We start from the raw sequence: 19,254 nt of genomic DNA on the forward strand, positions 1-19,254 counted from the left end.
TCAACCCAAACATCAGCGGCTCGTTTCCTAGTCTCCTTTTTTAAAACGTGGGGCTTTTTTTTTTACCTTTTTTTTTTTTAACGGCTCACCAGGTGATCAGGAAATAAATGATGGATCGCTTCGTGTACCGGCGAAAGGAGAGAAAGTGAGAAGACGACTTGTTAGTCCTGACTCTAAGCAAGGAAAATGCTGCCTGATAGCACTCCTGCCGTGATTGCTTCTTGCATAACTCTTTGTATTCACCGCAGACGGCTTCTCTGGGGGGCCGGGGCGGGGGGGCGGACAGACGGACGGACGACCCGAGTATAACATCACGTCGGGCCTTCTCTGCACTTGATTCCTCTCCTTCAGGAGAGCGGCGCTTCGAAGCGTGACCATTAACTTCGGTGATCATCATTTGGTTTCCTTTGAAGGAGGCTGAACGGTCTTTTTTCTTAACCTATTTTTTTTTATTGTTATTATTTGTTCAGATGACATTCCCCGTCCCGCTCGCCCCCGCCCCCGCGGCGCGCACGCACACACACGCACACACACACACACACTCACACACTCACACCCCTTTTCTTTTCGTCATCAGCAAATAAAGATTAGGTGAGCAGATTATAGAAAGCGTTTTCAGTCCTGTCCTGATCTTTATTCCAGAGCCTTTGTGATGATATTGATGATGATGATGGTCAAGTGGACAGTTTGATTTTTGTGTTTGGAGCTAGTTATAAAGAATCAATATTATATCAAGGGGTAACTTTCGTGATAAAGGACTTTAACCACTCCGGCTATTCATCATAAGTCTGTAGCAAGCAGATAGGTCAAAAGAAATTATATTGCACTAAAGAGTGTGTCTTCTTATCTCTCCTATACCAGGGGAATAAGGGACAAGCCGATCGATACAGTAGCTGCTGTATACTTCTTGCAATTATCAATAGCTGATTTTGTCTTTTGAGGCCTGCATCTATTAATACAAACTAATAATAATCTTCTGAGCATATCTATAGCCAAGGGGATGAAAGTTTTTATACTTGACGGCACTATTTATATAGCTAGAGTTAGTGAACAATGTTACATCGTTTGTGCGTGCGTGTGTGTGTGTGTGGTATGCATATATATATATACACATTTTAATATTCATCTCACTTGTCATTTTCGGAAGCATACAGCTTTTTGCACAGGGGCTAAAAGCACTGTTTTTATACACACGCTGTATTCCTACGTGTACTTCCTGGAGAATGTGCTGACAGACATGTGTTGCAATACAAATACAGTGGTTTAGTATATACAGCACCTATGCATCTATATGTGTGCATGACATGCATGTATGAGCTTAAATGTATGTTGCCTTGATAATATCCCCGCAACTATGTGCATTACAAATATTCCACAAAGTATTTAAAAATGTTGGTTAAATTAATGTATCATCTGTTAGGTTAAAGAACGGAAGTGGATGGTAATTGGAGTTTGCTAAGTGTGAACATAAGCTTTTGTGTATATGAATCGATGTTTGTTTAGATCCAAGGGTGTCATGATATTAAATAAAAGGAAAAGTAACTTAAATGTTTAAGGCAAAACGCTTAGGCACGGTTGTGCTGTGGACTGGTTCTATAAATTTCGTGGTGGGGCTAGTTGCTTTCGACAAAAAAATTGTAATAGAAAAGAAACATCTTTATAATTGACATTTGACATGCTGTTTGGGTTAGGCTGTGGTAGACCAAGCACAGATTTCCCTCTGATGGAAACATTTATCATCGTGATTGCTGCAGAGTGGCAGGTGGTGTTATCAATTACCTCTTCTTACCAATAATAATATTAGTATGGTAATATCTTTGCTCATGTGAGAACGAATTAGCGTTGCAGCTTTAAACAGACAAAATTGTGCTGGATTTAACCCCAGGGTCCTCAAACAAAAGTTGTGGTGCAGAAAGGGGGTGGGAAGACGCTACTTCAGCTCGCCAGGAAGAGTAGGAGATGATAGAAAATAAAGCCGAAATAATTGCACGCCCCTTCGAATAAAGTTGCTGAGCAAAATAATAACTATAAAAGACAGTAGATGGATTGCACGAAACGTCAGCTCTATCTTATCCGCATGCTGGTAACTTTGACGGGTTTAAGAACAATAACCTTGTATAAAGCACAAGTGTAGACAGAACTACTTATACGCTCTTTGTAGAGTCAATCTTGTAGATAAGCTTTCTGAATAAGGACAAAAATTAAAGCAAACGCGTAACTAGGCGTCCCATTAATGTAAAAAAAAATAAAGTACCAGTTGGTAAATAATATTATTAAGCAGGCGGAATAATAACGTAGCGCTTCTGACGATGAAAGCCACATTGCAAAAGAGGAAGACAATTAACAAATTAGATTTAATTACGGAGAGAAAAACAACTTTTGCTTCCCATCACTAGTAAAGTATTTCAGTGGACCCACCAGTCACGGCGAGGGGGACGCGAGCGGGGGCGGTTTGCGCCACGACACGCGTGACCGCCGGCCGCGCAGCTGCCGCGCACACCTGCGCGGTGTCGCGTCCCCCGCTCCTCTGCGCGCCCCTACCTACCTGGGTGCGCAAAGATTTACGCGGCTAAGCGATACCCACCCCCCCAAAAGTGGCCGTGGTTTTCTCAGCCCAACTTCAGCGAATGCATAATTTTATATTATTTTTTTTTTCTTCGCCCTCGAGTCAGGAAGATTAATTAAAAGCTCCGTGGAAAACTTTGCAGTGTAATGGGGAGCCAGGGATGGGGGGGACGGGGGGGGAAGGGGAGGCAGGGGCCGGAGGAGACGCGTATCTCTTCATAACTTTCCACTCGCCTCCCGAGCCCTCTGCGCTGTCAGGGTTTTCCACACAGCTCGGGTAGAAAGTTTCCCCCGGCGATGCGCGCCGTTCCCGGCGGCAGGTCCCGGCGGTGCCCGCCGGAGCCGGGGCTCGGCGGCGCTTCCCCGGCGGGGACCGAAGAAAGGCGGGGGGGGGGGGGCGGGGAGCAGCGGCCGCGCCGCCCGGCAACTCGCTCAGCGACCCCCGCGCATCGCGGCGGGTTTTTTCTCCAAGAGAAAAAGTGGGGAGGAGAGCGGCGTAAGGGAAAAGAAAACCATAAAATGTATCACTTGTAACCCTAGAATATGTTAATGTCAAGAGATACAAATCTGGTAATTATGCCTTTCTTGCCTGTTGTGTTCTCCATTGTTCATTAAACATTAAAGACGGGATTATTTAATTTTCCACTTAAAGATTCTCTCACGTTCCGCAAAATCATATTAATTTTCAATCATTTTACTTTTTACAAAGAACAAAGTTTTGTTTTTATAATGCTGTCAATGAGCTGCCTGTTGTTTTTTTTTTTCCCCCGCATCGCTCTGTAAGAAAGGCACAACGCTCTTCAAGAAATCGTCTGCTGCTGGGGGAACTACCAGGCACTGAGCGATAGAAAACGCCAAAGTTTAGGGGGGAAAAATGTTGCCTGAGCAACGGCAACAAATCCTTTCAAAAGATGACTGGATGAAAATTGACACATTTCTGGTACCACTGCAATTGAGGGGGAAAAAAAAATGCCTGGGCGAGGTTAAAGTGCATCCTCTCTCATTCCAGGCAAATGTTTCGGTCACAGGGGGTAGCTGAACCCCTTCACCTAAAGCAAGTCGGAGAAATGTACCGCCTCTGCTTTTGAAGGAGAAGCCCTAACTCCGGCGTCCCACTCGCGGCTGCGGTGCTGGGGGTTACAGGATCGCCCGCAGACGCTTGCTTTCACCTGCACTCTGCCTACAGCATCTAACGCAGAATACACACACACACACACGCACACACGCACACGCGCGCGCGCGTAACGTGTTATTCGTGTGCGCCGGGTGCAATAAATCCCTACTTCTGACGGAAAAAAAAACCCCAAAAAACCAAACACCAACAACCATGCTCAATTAATGGGCTCGTCCCCTCCCACATCATATTAGAAAATTACATCAGATTTCAGCCATCACGATCGTCTCTAGATATTTTAAATGAGACACTTTCAGTGCGACCAAACTTTCAGCGGGGATGGATACACGGAGAGAAGATGCATTAGAATTTATAGGCACCAAACAAGTTTTTTAACTATAAAGAGGGCAATCATTGCGAGGGGTCTCGTGTACAAATCTCGGTGAACGAAGGACAGAAAAGTGCACTCGCCTAATAGCTAAAAGGCGTTGATTTGGCGCTTCAGTGTGGTTTCCCTTAAGGTTCGTGCCCGTTTCTAACGAATACCTGCACCACAGAAATCGCTGATGGTATGCATGTCAGCAAACTATCCGGAGTGGCCTAAACTGTCGCCTCTAACTTTATTTGGTTTGCCTACCGACATAAAAGCGGGGAATAAACCGAAAGCCCAGAGACACGGTACCGAGACAACGCACGAGATAAAGCGAGCTATCAGCAGGGAAAGTTTACACAGAGGAGTCTTCCAAAGAAGCCGGGGGGTTAGTGTGTTTTAAGGACTAAGGGCTGGATTACACGGGCCGGGGTGGGGGTATTAGGAGGAAATCCCTTTCACTGATCCCCGGCCCCATACGCGGAGCTGCCGGCCGCCCTCCCTCCCGCCCCCGGCAAGGTGGGCTGCGCCTCCGCGTCCCGGCCAGGGCCGGCGCCGGGGCCGTACCGCCGAGCGCGGCGCGGGGCGGGGGGCGGCGGGGCCAGCAGCGCGCAGGGACCGGGCTGCAACTCACAGGGTCGTTGTTTTTTTTTTTTTAAAAAAAAAAGGCAAAAAAAAAAAATCCCCCCCCCAAAACACTGGAGGGGGGTCGCTGGAGGAGCCCCCCGCCCCAAAACCAGACGGGCACACACAGGCGCGGAGCTGCGCGCCCGGGCAGTGCGCGCAGTGCGGGCCCCTGCGCGGTGCGGCGGCGATCGGCGACGGTGGGGTACATCCTAGCGGCGGCTGCCTGCCATGGGAGCCCGGCTGGCCGCCCTCCCCGCCCGCCCCGGCCCAGGGGGAGGCGGGTAGGGACGGCGACGGGAAGCGGCAACTTGTGGCGGCGGCCGGGGCGCTGGAGCTGCTGCGCGGCGGCGGGGCCGCCCGCCTCCCCGGGGGGACGGACGGGGCGGGAGGGGAGGCGAGGCGGCGGGACGGGGGAGGCGGGGGGGGGGGCTCGGCCCGGCTCCCCGGCAACTTGTAACGCGATAGAGGGGAAAGCGGGGGGTGGGGGGAGGGAAGTCTCTGCCTCCCCCCCTCCTCCTCACTTTTACAAAAAAAGGGGGAGGCCTGGGAGAAAAGCCGCTGTTGGGAAAGTGCGTGCGGAGAGGGAGCCTCGGAGGCGGCGGGGAGCTGATCGGGCTGCGGGGCTGGGGGCAGCCCCGGCGGCAGCCCCGGCAGCGCGGCACGGGAGGCGGAGGAGGAGGAGGAGAGTAGGAGGAGCTGCCGTGTGACCCGCACCGCTCCCAAACTTGAAAGTTTATCTGCCCGAAATCAACAGCGGCCGCGGGGCGCGCACCGTGCGCTCCTCGGCACGGAGCGGAGGCATCGACCGGGGGAGCCGCCGCGCTGGGAGCGGCTGCCGGCGCCGCTGCGAGCGAGGCAAGGCAGGGGAGGGGGGGATCACCCCTGCGACAGCAACAACAGCCACCCCCCCAAATCTGGGAGAGGATCGATACTACTTGCTGGAGACCAAGGACTTGCTCATCGGCGCACACGCGAGACCGCTGTCATTAGCTAACAGGACACACGACTGAGCCGGGGGGGTGGGAGGGGAGGGGGGAAGGGCGAGGAGTGTCACAAAAAGTCATTACAACCTGAGAGAGAGAGGGAGAAAGAAAAAAAAACTTCCTACCAATGGACAACAGGAAGTGACCACCACCACCAACGGGGAGTCTCTGCTTGGAGAAAGAAGCTGCAAGACAAAGAAAAAGGAAGGAGAGGTGAAAGACAAAACTGCCCAAGGTCTTCTGCGTGTGCGTGCGTGCGCTTTCGAGAGAAGAGAGAACAAAAGTCAGCCGGGAAGGGGAGACAGAGAAAGAGCGACGGGAAAGGAGACAGGATGGAGGAAGAGCGAAAGACAAGCATGTGAAGATCAAGGAGAAAGAAGAGCAGAGCAGCACACACGCACACCGAAAAGAAGGGGGAAAGAAAAAGCATACACAAAAGTTTCTTTTCCTCCTGGGAAGAAATTACTCACGCACACAGAAATCAGATGCCTTGCAGATGAGCTTCTGGGGAAAGAGAGACCAAGAGAGAAGAGGACGCAGAGTAATGTGAAGAAAGAAAGAAAAAGAGAAAAAAAAAGCCAGAAAAGCAAAGAGAGCAGAAGAAAGCAGAGCAAAAGAAACTGAAAGCCGGGGGGAGGAAGAAAGACAGACAGAAGAGCGAAGATCGTGACCTCCCCCAACAAGTGAACCTTGCACATATGTTGTGTAAAGTGTGTGCAAAACAGAGCCCTCCTGCGTGGTGCGTGTGCGTTTCGCTGCCGCCGCGGCCGGTGCCTCTCGCAGGCGGCGCTGCCAGTGCCGGGGAGACGCATCATTTGGCGGAGCGAAGCGGCTAATTGCGGAGCCCCGTCCTTCATTTACATATGCAGCCTGAGTCCGCTGGAGCCGCGCCAATCCGCGCTCGCCCCCAGCACCATTAATCGCCATGCATTATTCACAATCATAATTACAGAGCCCGATGCGCGCTCCGCGCAGCCGCCCCAGCCCGCCGCGCACACCCCACCGCACCGCGCACACCCCGCCCGGCTGATCCCCCACTCGCTCACCCACTCACCCGCGCACTCACTCACTCACTCCCAGTTTGGTTGGCTGGTTAGCGTTGCTTTTTTTTTTTTTTTTCTTTTCCCACCCCCTCCCTTTCTTTTTGGTTGGTTGCCTTCTCTGTTGTTGTTTGTTTGGTTTGTTTTGCAACTCGACTTTTATTTGCGAACAGTTATTTCCAGCCCCAACCCCCCCCTTCCCTCGTTCCCAATTCCTCCCCCCTTTCCACCTCCACGTCGCTGATGCCTCTGCAAAAAGCAGAGTCAAGACGGCTCAGTTAGCAGCATGTCTCGTCGAAAGCAAGCGAAACCCCAGCATCTCAAATCGGACGAAGAGCTGCAAGCGGAGGTAGTTTCTGAGCACGGTAAGGGCTCCCGGCGCCTCTTTCTCCTTCTCTCTCTCCTTTTGTGAGTGTGTTTCGGATGGAGATAGGTGGATTTATGGTGATGGTGAACATGGGAGCGCAATTACTCTGCCGCGGGAGAATGGGAATTAGAGCAGCTGGGGGAAGAGGCAGCGGAACTGAGAAGTTAGCAGTTTAGCCAAGTTTCTGCAGCCCACCCCCTGCCTAACCATCCCTCCCAGCAGCTCCCTCCCGGCCTCCCGAGCGCTTTTATCGCGGCCGGGCTCGGCGGCGGGGCGAGGCCCTCCCTCCCCACTCGCCCGGGCTCGGGCAGCTGCATGAGCGGGCGCCCCGCAGCAGCGCCTGCCTCCTCCTCCTCCCCGCTGCGCTCCCTCGATTTTTCGGGGTACCCCTTTTTTCTCCCCCCTCCCGCTCCCCTCCAGTGGAGGGTCGGAGAGGGCAGGAGCCATGTTCCCCTCTCCCCCCCGGCAGGAAAGTTGGGGCGGCGGGGGCCGGGCTGCCCGGCTTGGGGCTGGGGGCTCCGGGGCGGGGGGGGTCCCCCGCGGGCCGGGTGCTGCCGGGCCCCGGGGCGCGCCCCGGGGGCAGCCCCACGGCGGCCGGTGCAAGGGGCTCCCCCCGACCGCCCCGGGCCGCCCGGCGCAGGCTGCGAGGGCAGACGCGTTTCTGGGCAGCCCGTTTGGGTTTGGGGCTGCCCCGGCCGCCCCCCGCCTCCCCGGTTTGCTCCGGCAGCCGCCCGGGGAGCGGAGGACAGGCGCTGAGCAGCGGGCAGGGGACGCCGGTAGGAGCGGGCAGGGCCGCTCGGGTGCGCGGGGGCAGCGGAGTTGATTTCATTATTTTCGAGAAGGTTGAGCAGCAGCTTTTCGCCCCCCCCCCCCCCCGCGTTGCCTTCCCCCCTTCGCCTCTGCTGCGACTGTAATTATTATCAGTGGTAGGTGACACGGAGTGCCACCACCGCCACCAGCCCCTGTCGCGCCGGCTGCAGGCAGTGGGGAAGGGTTATTTTTTCGCCCATCCGCCATTCTTCGCTCCCTCCCCACACGCAGGCACACGCACACTTGCTTTTATGCATCTGGGCTGCCCAGGCTGCTAGTGAACAAGTGTCCAAAGCTGGAAAGATTTGGGCCGTAATCACTGCTTATTTCCACTTGCTGTAATTTTTTTTCGAGAAGAGGGCTGCAGGGTTGTTTTCTTCCTTTTTTTTTTTTTTTTTTTTTTTAGTTTTAATTTCCTTAGTGGTCCTTGGCATTGCAGCGTGCGGAGGCATGCCACAGCCCATACTCACTTTTCCTGGGCTAAGTTGAGAGCTTCCACTTGAAAGTTTTTCTTTTCCTGTTTGCACAGAGCCCACTGCTTTCTTAGTTTCTCGCATAGCCCAAGTGGGAGCCCCAGTGTTTTCTGCTTTCTGTGTAGGCCCCTTGCTTCACTGTTTTATCCCCTCTCCCCCTCCTTTCGAAAAGAAAAAAAAGTCATTCTTCTGCTTCCAAATTATAATAACTTTTAAGTTGCATCTGTGGGGAGAGAAAAGCAGCAAAGTGGAAGCCCGAGGAGGATTTTGACTATTGTATCTGAACTTTGCAGCCCTGAAGCTTAAGGCAGCGTGAATCCACTTCATCAGGTTAAAACATCTGTCAGACTGGCAAATCGTTAAGCCTCCTGCTCCTTCCCAGGGTATTTGGGGAGCCAGGGAGTGAGTCCCACACTGTCCAGGGCTGCTAAGGGGGCTACTGCCGCTGCTCCAGGAAAACCCACTTGGGTGTTGACAATAACAGACACACAGAGAATTGCTTCCTTCTGTCACAGCAGAGGAGCAAAGCAGTGCATTTTCAAAATGTATTTTTTTTTGCCTTAGGAAACAGTGGTCATGTAAAATAAATTAATATAGGCAAGTAGATGAGAATTATTATTTTATTATGTAAACAAGTTTTGTTGAGCCCAGTCTCTGTTGGTGTGGGTTCTAGGTCTAAGAATTTATCACTAGCATTATAAACTTTTACATGCTCTGAATCCATTTCAATACAGAAAAATAAAACCCCACTACTTCATTATGACACTCCTGGAGAGTTAATAAATTGAAAAAAATTGTTAAACTAGGTTTTTGTTTTGTTTTGTGAATCTTATCTATGTAGCCATGTCACCCGAGATTAGAACAAGAGATATGCTAAAAAGAAACGCTTGCATATGGTGGGTAGATTAAGGACAAAGAATCTTTTTGTCATGGAAATGTTTTTTTTTTTCCCCTTTTTTGGGGGGTTTTGTTTTGTTTACTTCATCACATAGAATTTCTCACACTTGGTTTGTTTTGTATTGCCCTCAATGACTACATGATCAAATGAATGGATTTATTTCTGCCGAATGAGAAAGACAGTCTTTCCATCAAAAGGACTACATTGCATCCCAGTGAGGAATTTTAAAGCGTTATTATTGTGGTCCCTGAATAGCACAAAATCGGCTTTCACAGCAGCCCTAAAATGCAACAATGTAAATACTTTTCAGCCTTAGAAGGCTGTTATAAAAATGTGCTATGTTTCCTTTTATTAAAACATATTTTAATTAATAGAGTGAAACCCTTCACAGTTAACAATTAACAAGCTAAAGTAGTGCTGTTGGTTTTGCACTTTCATTTGAGCAATGTGAACAAGGTGGAGACAGGATACACGAGTAGAGGGCTATCTAGTGCACATTAGTGTAATGTAAATCATTTACACGTTATATTAGGAAGCCTAACGATTGCTATACTGAAAGCAATTTTATAGGCCAGATATAGTGAGCGCTCCAAATCTCATGAATTAAAACACTTTGTGTCAAGTCAGTGTTCTTCGTTTCTGTTCACAGCTGTAATCGAGATACTGCTACAGTTCCTGAACATATTTTGCAACAGGCCAAGAATAGTTTGCACGGTGTAAGAATATTTGTCATTTTTAGAAAGCAAACTGTTTAAGCGGTATTACTGATACATGTAGCCTTTTCACTAATTTGGCTGTTCATCTTCAAAGGTGGATGTTGTTGTTAACACAAAATTAAGCAAATGAAGCTTATTATTTATTTAATGAAATCGTGTTTAATACCACCTCAAAATAAATTTTATTGAGTGAAGCATTTAAAAATGAATGTCCTGTAAACGTAACCCTTGGAGTGAAGGGACGTTCATAGTAGCAGAGAGAAGCCTGGCAGTTTGGGGAGTAGAAGGGGAGATAAACATTAGGCCCGATTTTAAGTTGACTGGTCTCACCATAACTTTTGTGCTAACGTTACCACAGAAGTTGGAGAATCAGAACAAATAATTTTAGAGACAGCTTGGGCTGCAGCATAACACAACTACATTCAAACAGGGCAATGTCATGAAGGTGAGAAACTGTTGGAAATCTGAAGATAATTAGCAATGTCATCAACTACAGATTTACACTCAAAATCGTTTGAAATTATTTGTCGAAACAGAAAAATATATTTTTTAATAATTTTGAAAGAAAGTGTTAACAAACAGCCAGTGATGATATATTACTTGAATAATTCCACTGTAGAAGAGTGAACAAAAGATACCTATTAAAAAAACACTTTGAGTTTACTAAATTAGAAGATATGATAGAAATCATTTAAAAACAGCAGCAGAAGGACTCAAGTGATTGCCTGTAGAATACAACAATCTCAGTTTCTCAGTAAATGTAGAGCATTGTAATAGCTGGAATTACATTTCTAATACGCTCGCCTAATTCAACAGATTACAAACGAATCAGAATTATAGATACGCTGTACATGCTTCAACTACGATTAATTTTTATATGAAAACGTGGATACAGCATTTGTATTTTTAAAGTAGGGGTAATAAAAGGGTTTTTTTTTTTGTAATGCTGAAAAGTGATTCTTAGAGTGTTAAAGTGAGGTTCTGGTAGGGGTGGTGATAAATGATGCTTTGGACTTTTTCATGTAAAGTTTCTGGCAAAGATGTATCATTGTTTAGTCTGAGGTGGAAGGGATACCTTATAGTGAACTGTGTACTGACAATTTTCTAATGTGCCTTTTGCAGTCATTTTTTTAAATAGTGGACCTGTTCTCCCACCACCACCACTTTTCAATACATACAACGCAGTCTAAACTCATGGATCTTTTTCTTTCTCATGAAGTGGCATTGGGCTGTGCAGTTTTGAGCAGTTTGTGACTACGCTCGCTATTCTTCTGGAGTATGTACACATGCTCCGACATGGTTTGCTGTGGAGCAGCCAGCTCCATGGGAGTGTGTTCACTCTATCTGCATATACAGAGGGTGAAAACACATTTTGGAGGGAGAGTCCTACATTCAAAATAGAGGTTATTCCACACGGATTAGACACTATTGCCTTTAAATCTTGAGAAGTCACAAGCAGCTGTCAGTAAACATAAAACTTCGGTGATTTTGGGGAGTGTTTGTTCCGAGGCAACTGTAAGAGAAGGCTTTTTGTTTTGCAAAATAAAGGCCAAATAAGAATTGCTATAAAATTGTCCCTTTGATAAGAAATGGTAATTGAAACTTTATATAAAGAGTTCTGCTAGTACGGTAGGGACTTAACGTTCAAACTATGTAACATCTGTATTTGTATAATACTTAAAATACTCTGTTTTGAACTGTGTTAGGAATAGGGAAATATTTGGAATAATAAGGAGACTACAACAATCAGCCAATTTGCTGATGTATGTATAACAATGAAAGTAGACAAAACTGGGTCAGATTTTATCTGGTGGTGCTGATCTTGAGGAAGTCTTACCATCTCCTGAGGTAGACATTAAGGCTCTTTTTTTTCGGAGTGGGAGGGAGGAAATTTTGAAAGGTGTTGGTTTAAATTCCATGTAATTGAGCTATTAATATGCATACATTCAGCTGTTGAAAATTATTTCTCCTTGCTTAAGAAAGAGGAAAAGCTACAGTGCAAAAAATGGGTGGCATTCTAAAAAAAAGAGTAAAAATAAACAAATTAATAACAAGTATTAGTGCCATTTCTGAAAAAATAGTTTAAGTCCTTGGAAGATTTTCTGGATATCTTTCCTTCATTTGATTTGTTGACTGCCAAGCCAGGTGTTGACTATCCGTCAGTCAGGACGTGAGTCAATCACTTTTGCTGATAATAAAGCAGGTCTGGCATGACATTAAAATAGCTAAGTACTGACACATTTTCCAAAATGAAGCATGTAAGAATAATTTATTTAGTAATATTGAATTTGTAAAATAAGAGTAATTTGCTATTTTTTTTTTCAGAGGAAGCATGAGTAAACCTAGTTCCATCAGTACATTTTTATTGAATTGTACATTTCAATGTAAAGGGCCAAAATCCTGTTTCCTTTACCCTCTTAAAATTTCCCGCTAAATGTAATGAAGGTTTTCCATTAATAAAAAAAAAGGTAATTTAGGCCAAAATATACTTTTAGGAGCTGGTTCTGTTATAGTGCTGTTGGACATACAGTACATTTCTTCTTATCAAGGAAAACTTCTTTAAAATTGTGAAAGCCATAAAAACAGTTTTTTAAAAGGAAAACCGTAATGAAACACATTTAAAAAAACGTGTTTCTTTTAAGTTGGAAAGTGAAAAGACAGTGGACCAAAGAGTGGGGGGGTCTTTCGTGTTTCGTTGCTGGAGTTAGGGTACACAGAGTGAGCGCACTCGAACGACATTTATTACGGGGTAAGCTAAATCTTTAAAAAGAGTGCCTTCTGAGAATCTTACTGCCAATCTCTAATACTGGTCCCCTCCATCCCCCTTTCACCACTCCCCCCCCCAGGAAAAAAAAAAAAAAGTGGACCCTCTCACTGGTTGAAAAAGAAACACCAAAAAAAAAAAAAAATACCCCCAAACTTTTTGACCCAGAGAGCGAGGGCGCACCGAAACACTTGGGGAGGCTGTTGACTTGCTGGCGGCGCGGCCGGGGTGGGTGCGCGGGGGGTGGGCGCTGCGCTGCGCTGCGCGGTGCGGAGCGGCGGGGCTGCTGCGGGAGCCCGGCCGGCAGCCGGGGAGAACGGCGGGGGGCGGAGGGGGGTGGTGGTGGTGGTGGTGGTGGTGGTGGTGGTGGATCGGAGAGTGCCAGAAAGCTTCCCCGGGACTCTCCCTGAGGGTGGGTAGTTAGAAGTGCTTTGACAAGGCTTGCTGATTTAACCTTTGCCTGCTTTGCCCTGCCAGGGGTGGCCACTAGATGTCAAGCTCATAATACAATTAGTACATCTGTGCAGTTGACCTTGGCAGCACGGCTTACCACTGTTCTGTTAAGTGTTAACACTGAATTTGAGTGTTAACTAGAGATCCCTCTGAGTTTGCTACACGCTGTACAGCTTATCAAATGCCCATCTAGTTCAGCACAAGTGTTTACAGTTCTTAAAGAAGGAAAAAGGTTTCCTTTTGTGAAGCCCAACATCTTGAGCTGCTTAATTAACCCTGCAGGTGCCGCAGTATTTTTGTTTCAGTTTAATCAAAACCGACTCGCTATTCAGTGTTTCAGGAGATCCCTTCTACTGGTGCCATTTGATAATTATATTTTATGATCTTGTTGATGTAGTAATGTCCCCAAAGCTGGAAATGAGGAAAGCTAACGAATTTGTTTAGATCTTTATGTGCTTTTCTATGCTGTGCAGTACTGCGGTATACAGAATGGTAAATGAGCAAAATGACTGAGCTGCACAACTGGCATCAGATCACTCCGGGTTTGCTCTTTCAAGCACTCCTGCATGTGAATAATTTTACTCAAAGGAGTAGATCCATGGAGTCCAGTACTTGTAAGTTCAGTTTTGAGATGCTCAGGGAACACAGGATTGGGTCCTCACATTGGCTTCTCTTGTTGCGAGCCTCCAAACGCACATTTGTTGGCGTTTCTGTGGTTGTTCAGAGAGCGGCCAGCTTCACTCTGCAGCGCGTTAGAATTATGTAGTTTAAGGTGTAGTTAATTATATACTTTTCAAAATAGGAAAGCTATGCAGAACGTAGTGCTCAGCATCTTTCTTCTAGTTTATTTGTTTTGGTTTGTTTTTTCAACGTCTTTTTCATATCAGCTATGTTAGAGGTATTGACCTCATTTCTTTTAGGATTCCCGATCAAACTTGATGCGTTCGGAATAAACTTAGTTCCTACAAACATCAGCATATTTGTACACAAATTGTACACAACCCGAAGTTAATGTATACGTGCCATTAGAGCCAACCGAGTAGCTGTTTATATAGATTTTGAAAAACATAACGCAGGTCTTATTTAATACGATATCTTGCAGAACTATTCCAAACCATTTGTGAAGCTTGCATCTGTTCCACATCTGCGTACACGTAGAAAGGCGCCAGTGTTTGAGATAACGAAGTGCTTCGCTGCACAGATTAGAAGCTGCAAATGTTTTAAACAGAAGACAGTTAGTGCCTGTGCCACAGGTGGCTGTTACTTAACAAATTCTGAGATTTAGGCTACTGAATAGATCAAACTGAGTGTGCCAGGTCAGTACCGGGTTTTGCATAGCAAGAGTGCCCTCCACTGTTCAAATCCGTACTAACAGCTTTTGTGGTCTGAGAAAAAGGACAGAAAATTTTTCTATTGAGCCTGGAATTTCTTCTACATTGTTAAACACAGTAGGGGTCTCTATTTGTCTCCTCCTGTTTCACAGCTTGGGCTCAGTATGTGATAATTCATCTTTCTTTATGGGATTCAAAGCTATCATAAAGAGTTAAAAAGAATTAATTTGCAAGAAAATAAACGTGTTCTAACAATTTAAGAAAACTTTCTTTAAAAGCTCCGTCAATTGTAAGAGATGATAAAGCTAAGGAAAAAGTAATACTGTTCTTCTCGAGGATCAATATGTTCTTACAAGGCTACTGTTTCCAAATGAATATAATTCTGAAAACAAATTTATGGGGTTTTAAAATGCATTTCCTTACTTTATTTGAATTATGCTTGGGGAAAAATAAGTTTGCGTATTCTGGTGATAGGAGGAGTAAATAATTATCCTGTATCCGTGTGCTGTGCTCAGAGTTTTATTTATAAATTGCTGGTTTTAAATATACAAAAATGCTGCATGCTGCACTTTGAAATGATTATTGGATTTGCATGTGAGAGCATTTTATACATCTGTCTTCATAGTTAGCAGACATTTTATCTTCAGCTGGTGTTAACAAACGCAGTTTTTTCTGAAACTTCTTCAGAGTTCGTACACTGCTTCTCAGGGAAAGATCAGTGTTGGTTCTTTTTTATCCTGAAAGAAATGACTGCATTTAGAAAATATTAATTAAGTCTCGATTATGCAGCTCTGAATGTAGAAATAAGTCATTCATACAACACTTTCCCATGCTTTCATTTGTATTATTGCAGATAGTCTAAAAGGAAGCTTCAGAAAATATTTTACTCACACATTTGTTGGATTCCTTTACGAGACACTTCTGTCTGAATGCTTCAGGAAGACGTCAGCAATTTGAAACAGATGAAAGCCTAGAAAATGTTGATTCTCTTACCTGATTTTATCCAAGTGTCTTATGAATCATACGTAATGTGAGGATTCTATGATACAGAGTAACCAAATACAGCAAAAGACCGAGTTGTCGCAGAACATTTGATTGTAATAGCCCTTATTTAATATAATCGAGAAGGTACTTTTCAGGTCATTCACATGTACAGAACTAGAAGTGATTTAAGTTGAGACAAAATGAAAAGATTCTGGAGCAAAGACGAAACACAGTGGAGTCGGTTGGGGCTTTTTCCAGACTGGAAGCAGTTAGTCCTAAGAAAGGGGGCATTTAATAAACAGCGTATGTTTTCAGAATTAACCTGACTAGAATGCGATGTTTAATTTCAGTCTGTTGCACAAAAGTAGATGGCAGCATTTTTGAAGCATCCCTTCATTATCTTTTCCCTTGCACATCCCACAAGAGGCTTTCCTCTCACACAGAGCAGAAGGACACATGCCTGCGATAAAAATGCAGAACCGGTAAAGCCAAGTTTACAAATCCTGTGTGCATGTAGTCAGAAGCTGTGGCAATTTTTTTTCCTCGACTCTATATGCGTTTCCTGACGGTGGCCGAAGGACCCACGGCACCGTTTTAGCCTTCTCCCTTCCTCTCGGACGGCGAGAAAGCAGGCCAGCACCGTCCTCCCTGCAGCCACGCATGGCTCCCGCCTGAAATGCGTTCGGTGGGTACACCGGGTGAGGGTGGCAGAGCAAAGCCTCCCGGCGTCAACCCCCTCGTGCCCCCTCCATTGAGTCAGCAGAGCACCTGGGCGGCTTCAGGTATTGCCATCCCAAAGTGACTTTCTCAAAACACCTTCGTTTGAATTTCTGCGGGCTAATTTTAGGGCCGGACCCCAGCGGTGCAAAAGCGACAGCGCTCTGCTGGAGCCGCTGCGGCAGCTCCGCGGGTTGGTACCTGCTCAGGAGCTAGCCCCGGGTACCGTTTGAGAGATGTTGCCTGCAATTTTTCACGTGTTATCATAGGGTAAGCTCCATGTGCTGTAATTCATCTTGCGTCCGGTAGCAGCTTCAGATTAGTCCGTTAGCTGTTAGACTGCTAATGAGAAAAAGAAAATAACTGAGAGGTTATTAGTGGCTGAGATCCTGACTGCTTGACAAAACTCCCATTCAACACCTTTTGTGTAAGTAAGAACTGCAAAATTCAACCCGTGTCTGTAAGATTAAGCAAGTGCTCGATTAATTCCCCCAAAGTCCTTGAAAAATTTTACTGCAACACATCCTCACTGTAATAATAAAAAATACTGTTTCTCTTCAGGAAAAATAAAAGAAAAAAGATTAAATTCTTGAGTACTTAATGTAAGTTACATAATGTAATTGTGATAGATCAGAAAATGAAAGCAAGCTCTAAAAGATAAGGAAACATGGAAAAGTGCTATGTTTTGCTGTAACTAAAACCAAAATTTAATTTTTAGCTTACTATTTTAACATTTAAAATTTTTAATAATCTGGAGCAATGATAAAATTCCTGTATTGGTTTCTGTAATTCGTAAAGTGATCGAGTTTTGTCAAACAACAGAAATATCCTTTCATGTGGAGGCATGTGCTTTTAAGCTTTATTCCCTGTTGAAGTTGGTAAGAACTTACACTTCAAAGCAACAGTAAATACAGTACCTTAGTGCTTTCATATTTAATAAGCACTACTCAAAGGGATGTTAAAAACCTCATTTATGAAATTCCAGGGCAATGTCCATTTCTCCAATACACACACACACACATATATATATATAAAAAAATATTTATCAGTCATTGCATTTCAGTCTTGCTTTTTTCCCCCCTCTCCGGGAGTGCTTGTTTGGGGCAAAGCCACAAAGACTGCTGTTTGTATGACTAGTCCGTACTCTTTCAATCCCATTAATTTCAGTGGTGTTTCTAATGTCAGTAAAGGCTACCCATTTGAGTGGGAGGTGTTGGATTGAGCCCCTAGTCTGTCATTCTGCGAAGCATTATAGTAGCCTCAGTGTGCTGTGCAGGGAACGTACCATCATCAATGGCAAAGCAGCGCTTAACTTCGGTGCCATCTGCGTCACCTGCTTGCTTGCCAGTCCGAGAAGGTGAAGCTTTGAGAGAGATGTAACTTGTTTAAGTTCTTAAGAAATGACAAAATAATTGATCCTAAATGGAAAATACTGTGGTGAGGTTCTTCGTATGTCTACTTTGGAGTTGATTGGGGGGAAAAAAACCCTAATGACTCTATAGCGTTGTTCTCTAAAATATTTTTCGAAAGCGGTCCTTGAATATTTCAAGACGGATGATGGGATGAACGTACTTGGATTTGAAAAGTATTCTCGCTATTTTTGAGGCTTGGGAGTTGAGGGAAGGAGGAATACAAAACAGAGGCCCTCAGTTAGTATGGGCGCAAGCTTCGTCGCCCCGAGATAGCACAAAACTAGCCATTTATTTCATTGAGAAAAGAGCTGATCAGCTGAGAAATACATATACTGCTGTATTCCACTTCTACTTTTTCACAAGTTATATTTCAAATGCAAACTGCTGTTCTTTGAGTTTATGAATTAGTACACTAGGCTGGTTGTTATCTTGAAACTCTGAACAGGTCCACATTGATACCTCCTGGCAGTGGGCATCGGTAGTTTATGTTTCTATGTTTCTGTGTGAAGCTTACGCATTATACGTATTAGTTTTGACATAGACAGATCGTGAGACTGTCTTCTAGTGCAGAAAATAATACCTGTTTTGATTGTAAATGTTCACATTTGGGCTTGGTGATTACTGTAGGGTGTCAGAAATATTTAGGTCACTGGTGTTTGATCAGCTCATTCTAGATCAGAGGACAGCCATATTTGAATGGCTACATTGCCTGAATCCATCACTAATTACTGAAACCTTTTGTGCAAGGTTTGTTTAGAGAAAGCTCTCCTTAAACAAAAGAATAGTCATATATAGATAAAAAGCTGGAAGAGGAGCCACACAGTTTGCAACTTCTTTTAGAATCCATCCTCCTTTGCAACCATGTCTTAATAGTAACAGTAGCAGTAGTAGTTGTAGTGCTAGAAGAAGTAATAGTAGTAATAATGATAATAATGATGATGATAATAATAATAATAGGCAACTCTTACCCAGCTTGCCAAGGTTTGGAAATAAGCTCTGGAAGATTTTCTCAGCAAAAACCTTTGGAGAGACGTAGTCCCTCCGTGCATGGTCGGTACTACAAACCAGGGAACTGAGTAGATTCTAAATAAGGACCAGAGGATTGGGCCCCCCGACTGTAAAAATGTAAATCTGTAATGTAAATAAGGATTTGTTTGAGTTGTCTTAGTTCGGAAAGACTCTGGAGAGAGGCGAGTGTGTTGGGTGCCTTGCTGGTCTGTGCACTGCGTGCTTTCGCTTTGTGAAGGCTGAAGAAGGCGCTGAGAACGGGGCTTGGAAGCCTGCTTTTTCACTTACTTATTTTGTGAGGCTTTCGGTTTTTCAACAAAAGCTTTAGGATACCTGTGGCCAGTGCGCTCTTCTTCTGTGGTGAATCATGTTATCTTGTGTGATATTTTTGTAACACAATGTGATAGTTAAGTTTCTAGAGAGCATTTACCGTAAGGATTAGCCTAGCATTGTCTAGCAACAGCTATATATTATCGATCTTAACCCGAACAATGTAACGGCTTCAGCACTTTGTGCAGAAGTCTTAAATAATATTTGACTGTTTTCAATTGCATTTTATTCCCCCCTCCCGAAAGGAAAAGAAGGAAGGGAAAAAATCCAGTAGTACTTGAAGAAGAGCTTT

The 19,254-nt window shown here is 45.4% G+C and overlaps 1 protein-coding gene across 1 annotated transcript in view; it reads left to right on the forward strand.

The window, feature by feature from the left end:
• The first annotated feature begins 6,925 nt into the window (after positions 1-6,925).
• The window catches only part of SALL3 (spalt like transcription factor 3), a 20,668-nt gene continuing 8,339 nt past the window's right edge, over positions 6,926-19,254 (forward strand). The window contains exon 1 of the mRNA XM_054191645.1: positions 6,926-7,064. Coding sequence (XP_054047620.1) covers positions 6,986-7,064 — 79 coding nt within the window. The 5' untranslated portion in view covers positions 6,926-6,985. The remainder of the gene's footprint in view (positions 7,065-19,254) is intronic.

The sequence above is a fragment of the Rissa tridactyla genome, chromosome 2, assembly GCF_028500815.1.
Source record: "Rissa tridactyla isolate bRisTri1 chromosome 2, bRisTri1.patW.cur.20221130, whole genome shotgun sequence".
NCBI classification, from domain to species: domain Eukaryota; kingdom Metazoa; phylum Chordata; class Aves; order Charadriiformes; family Laridae; genus Rissa; species Rissa tridactyla.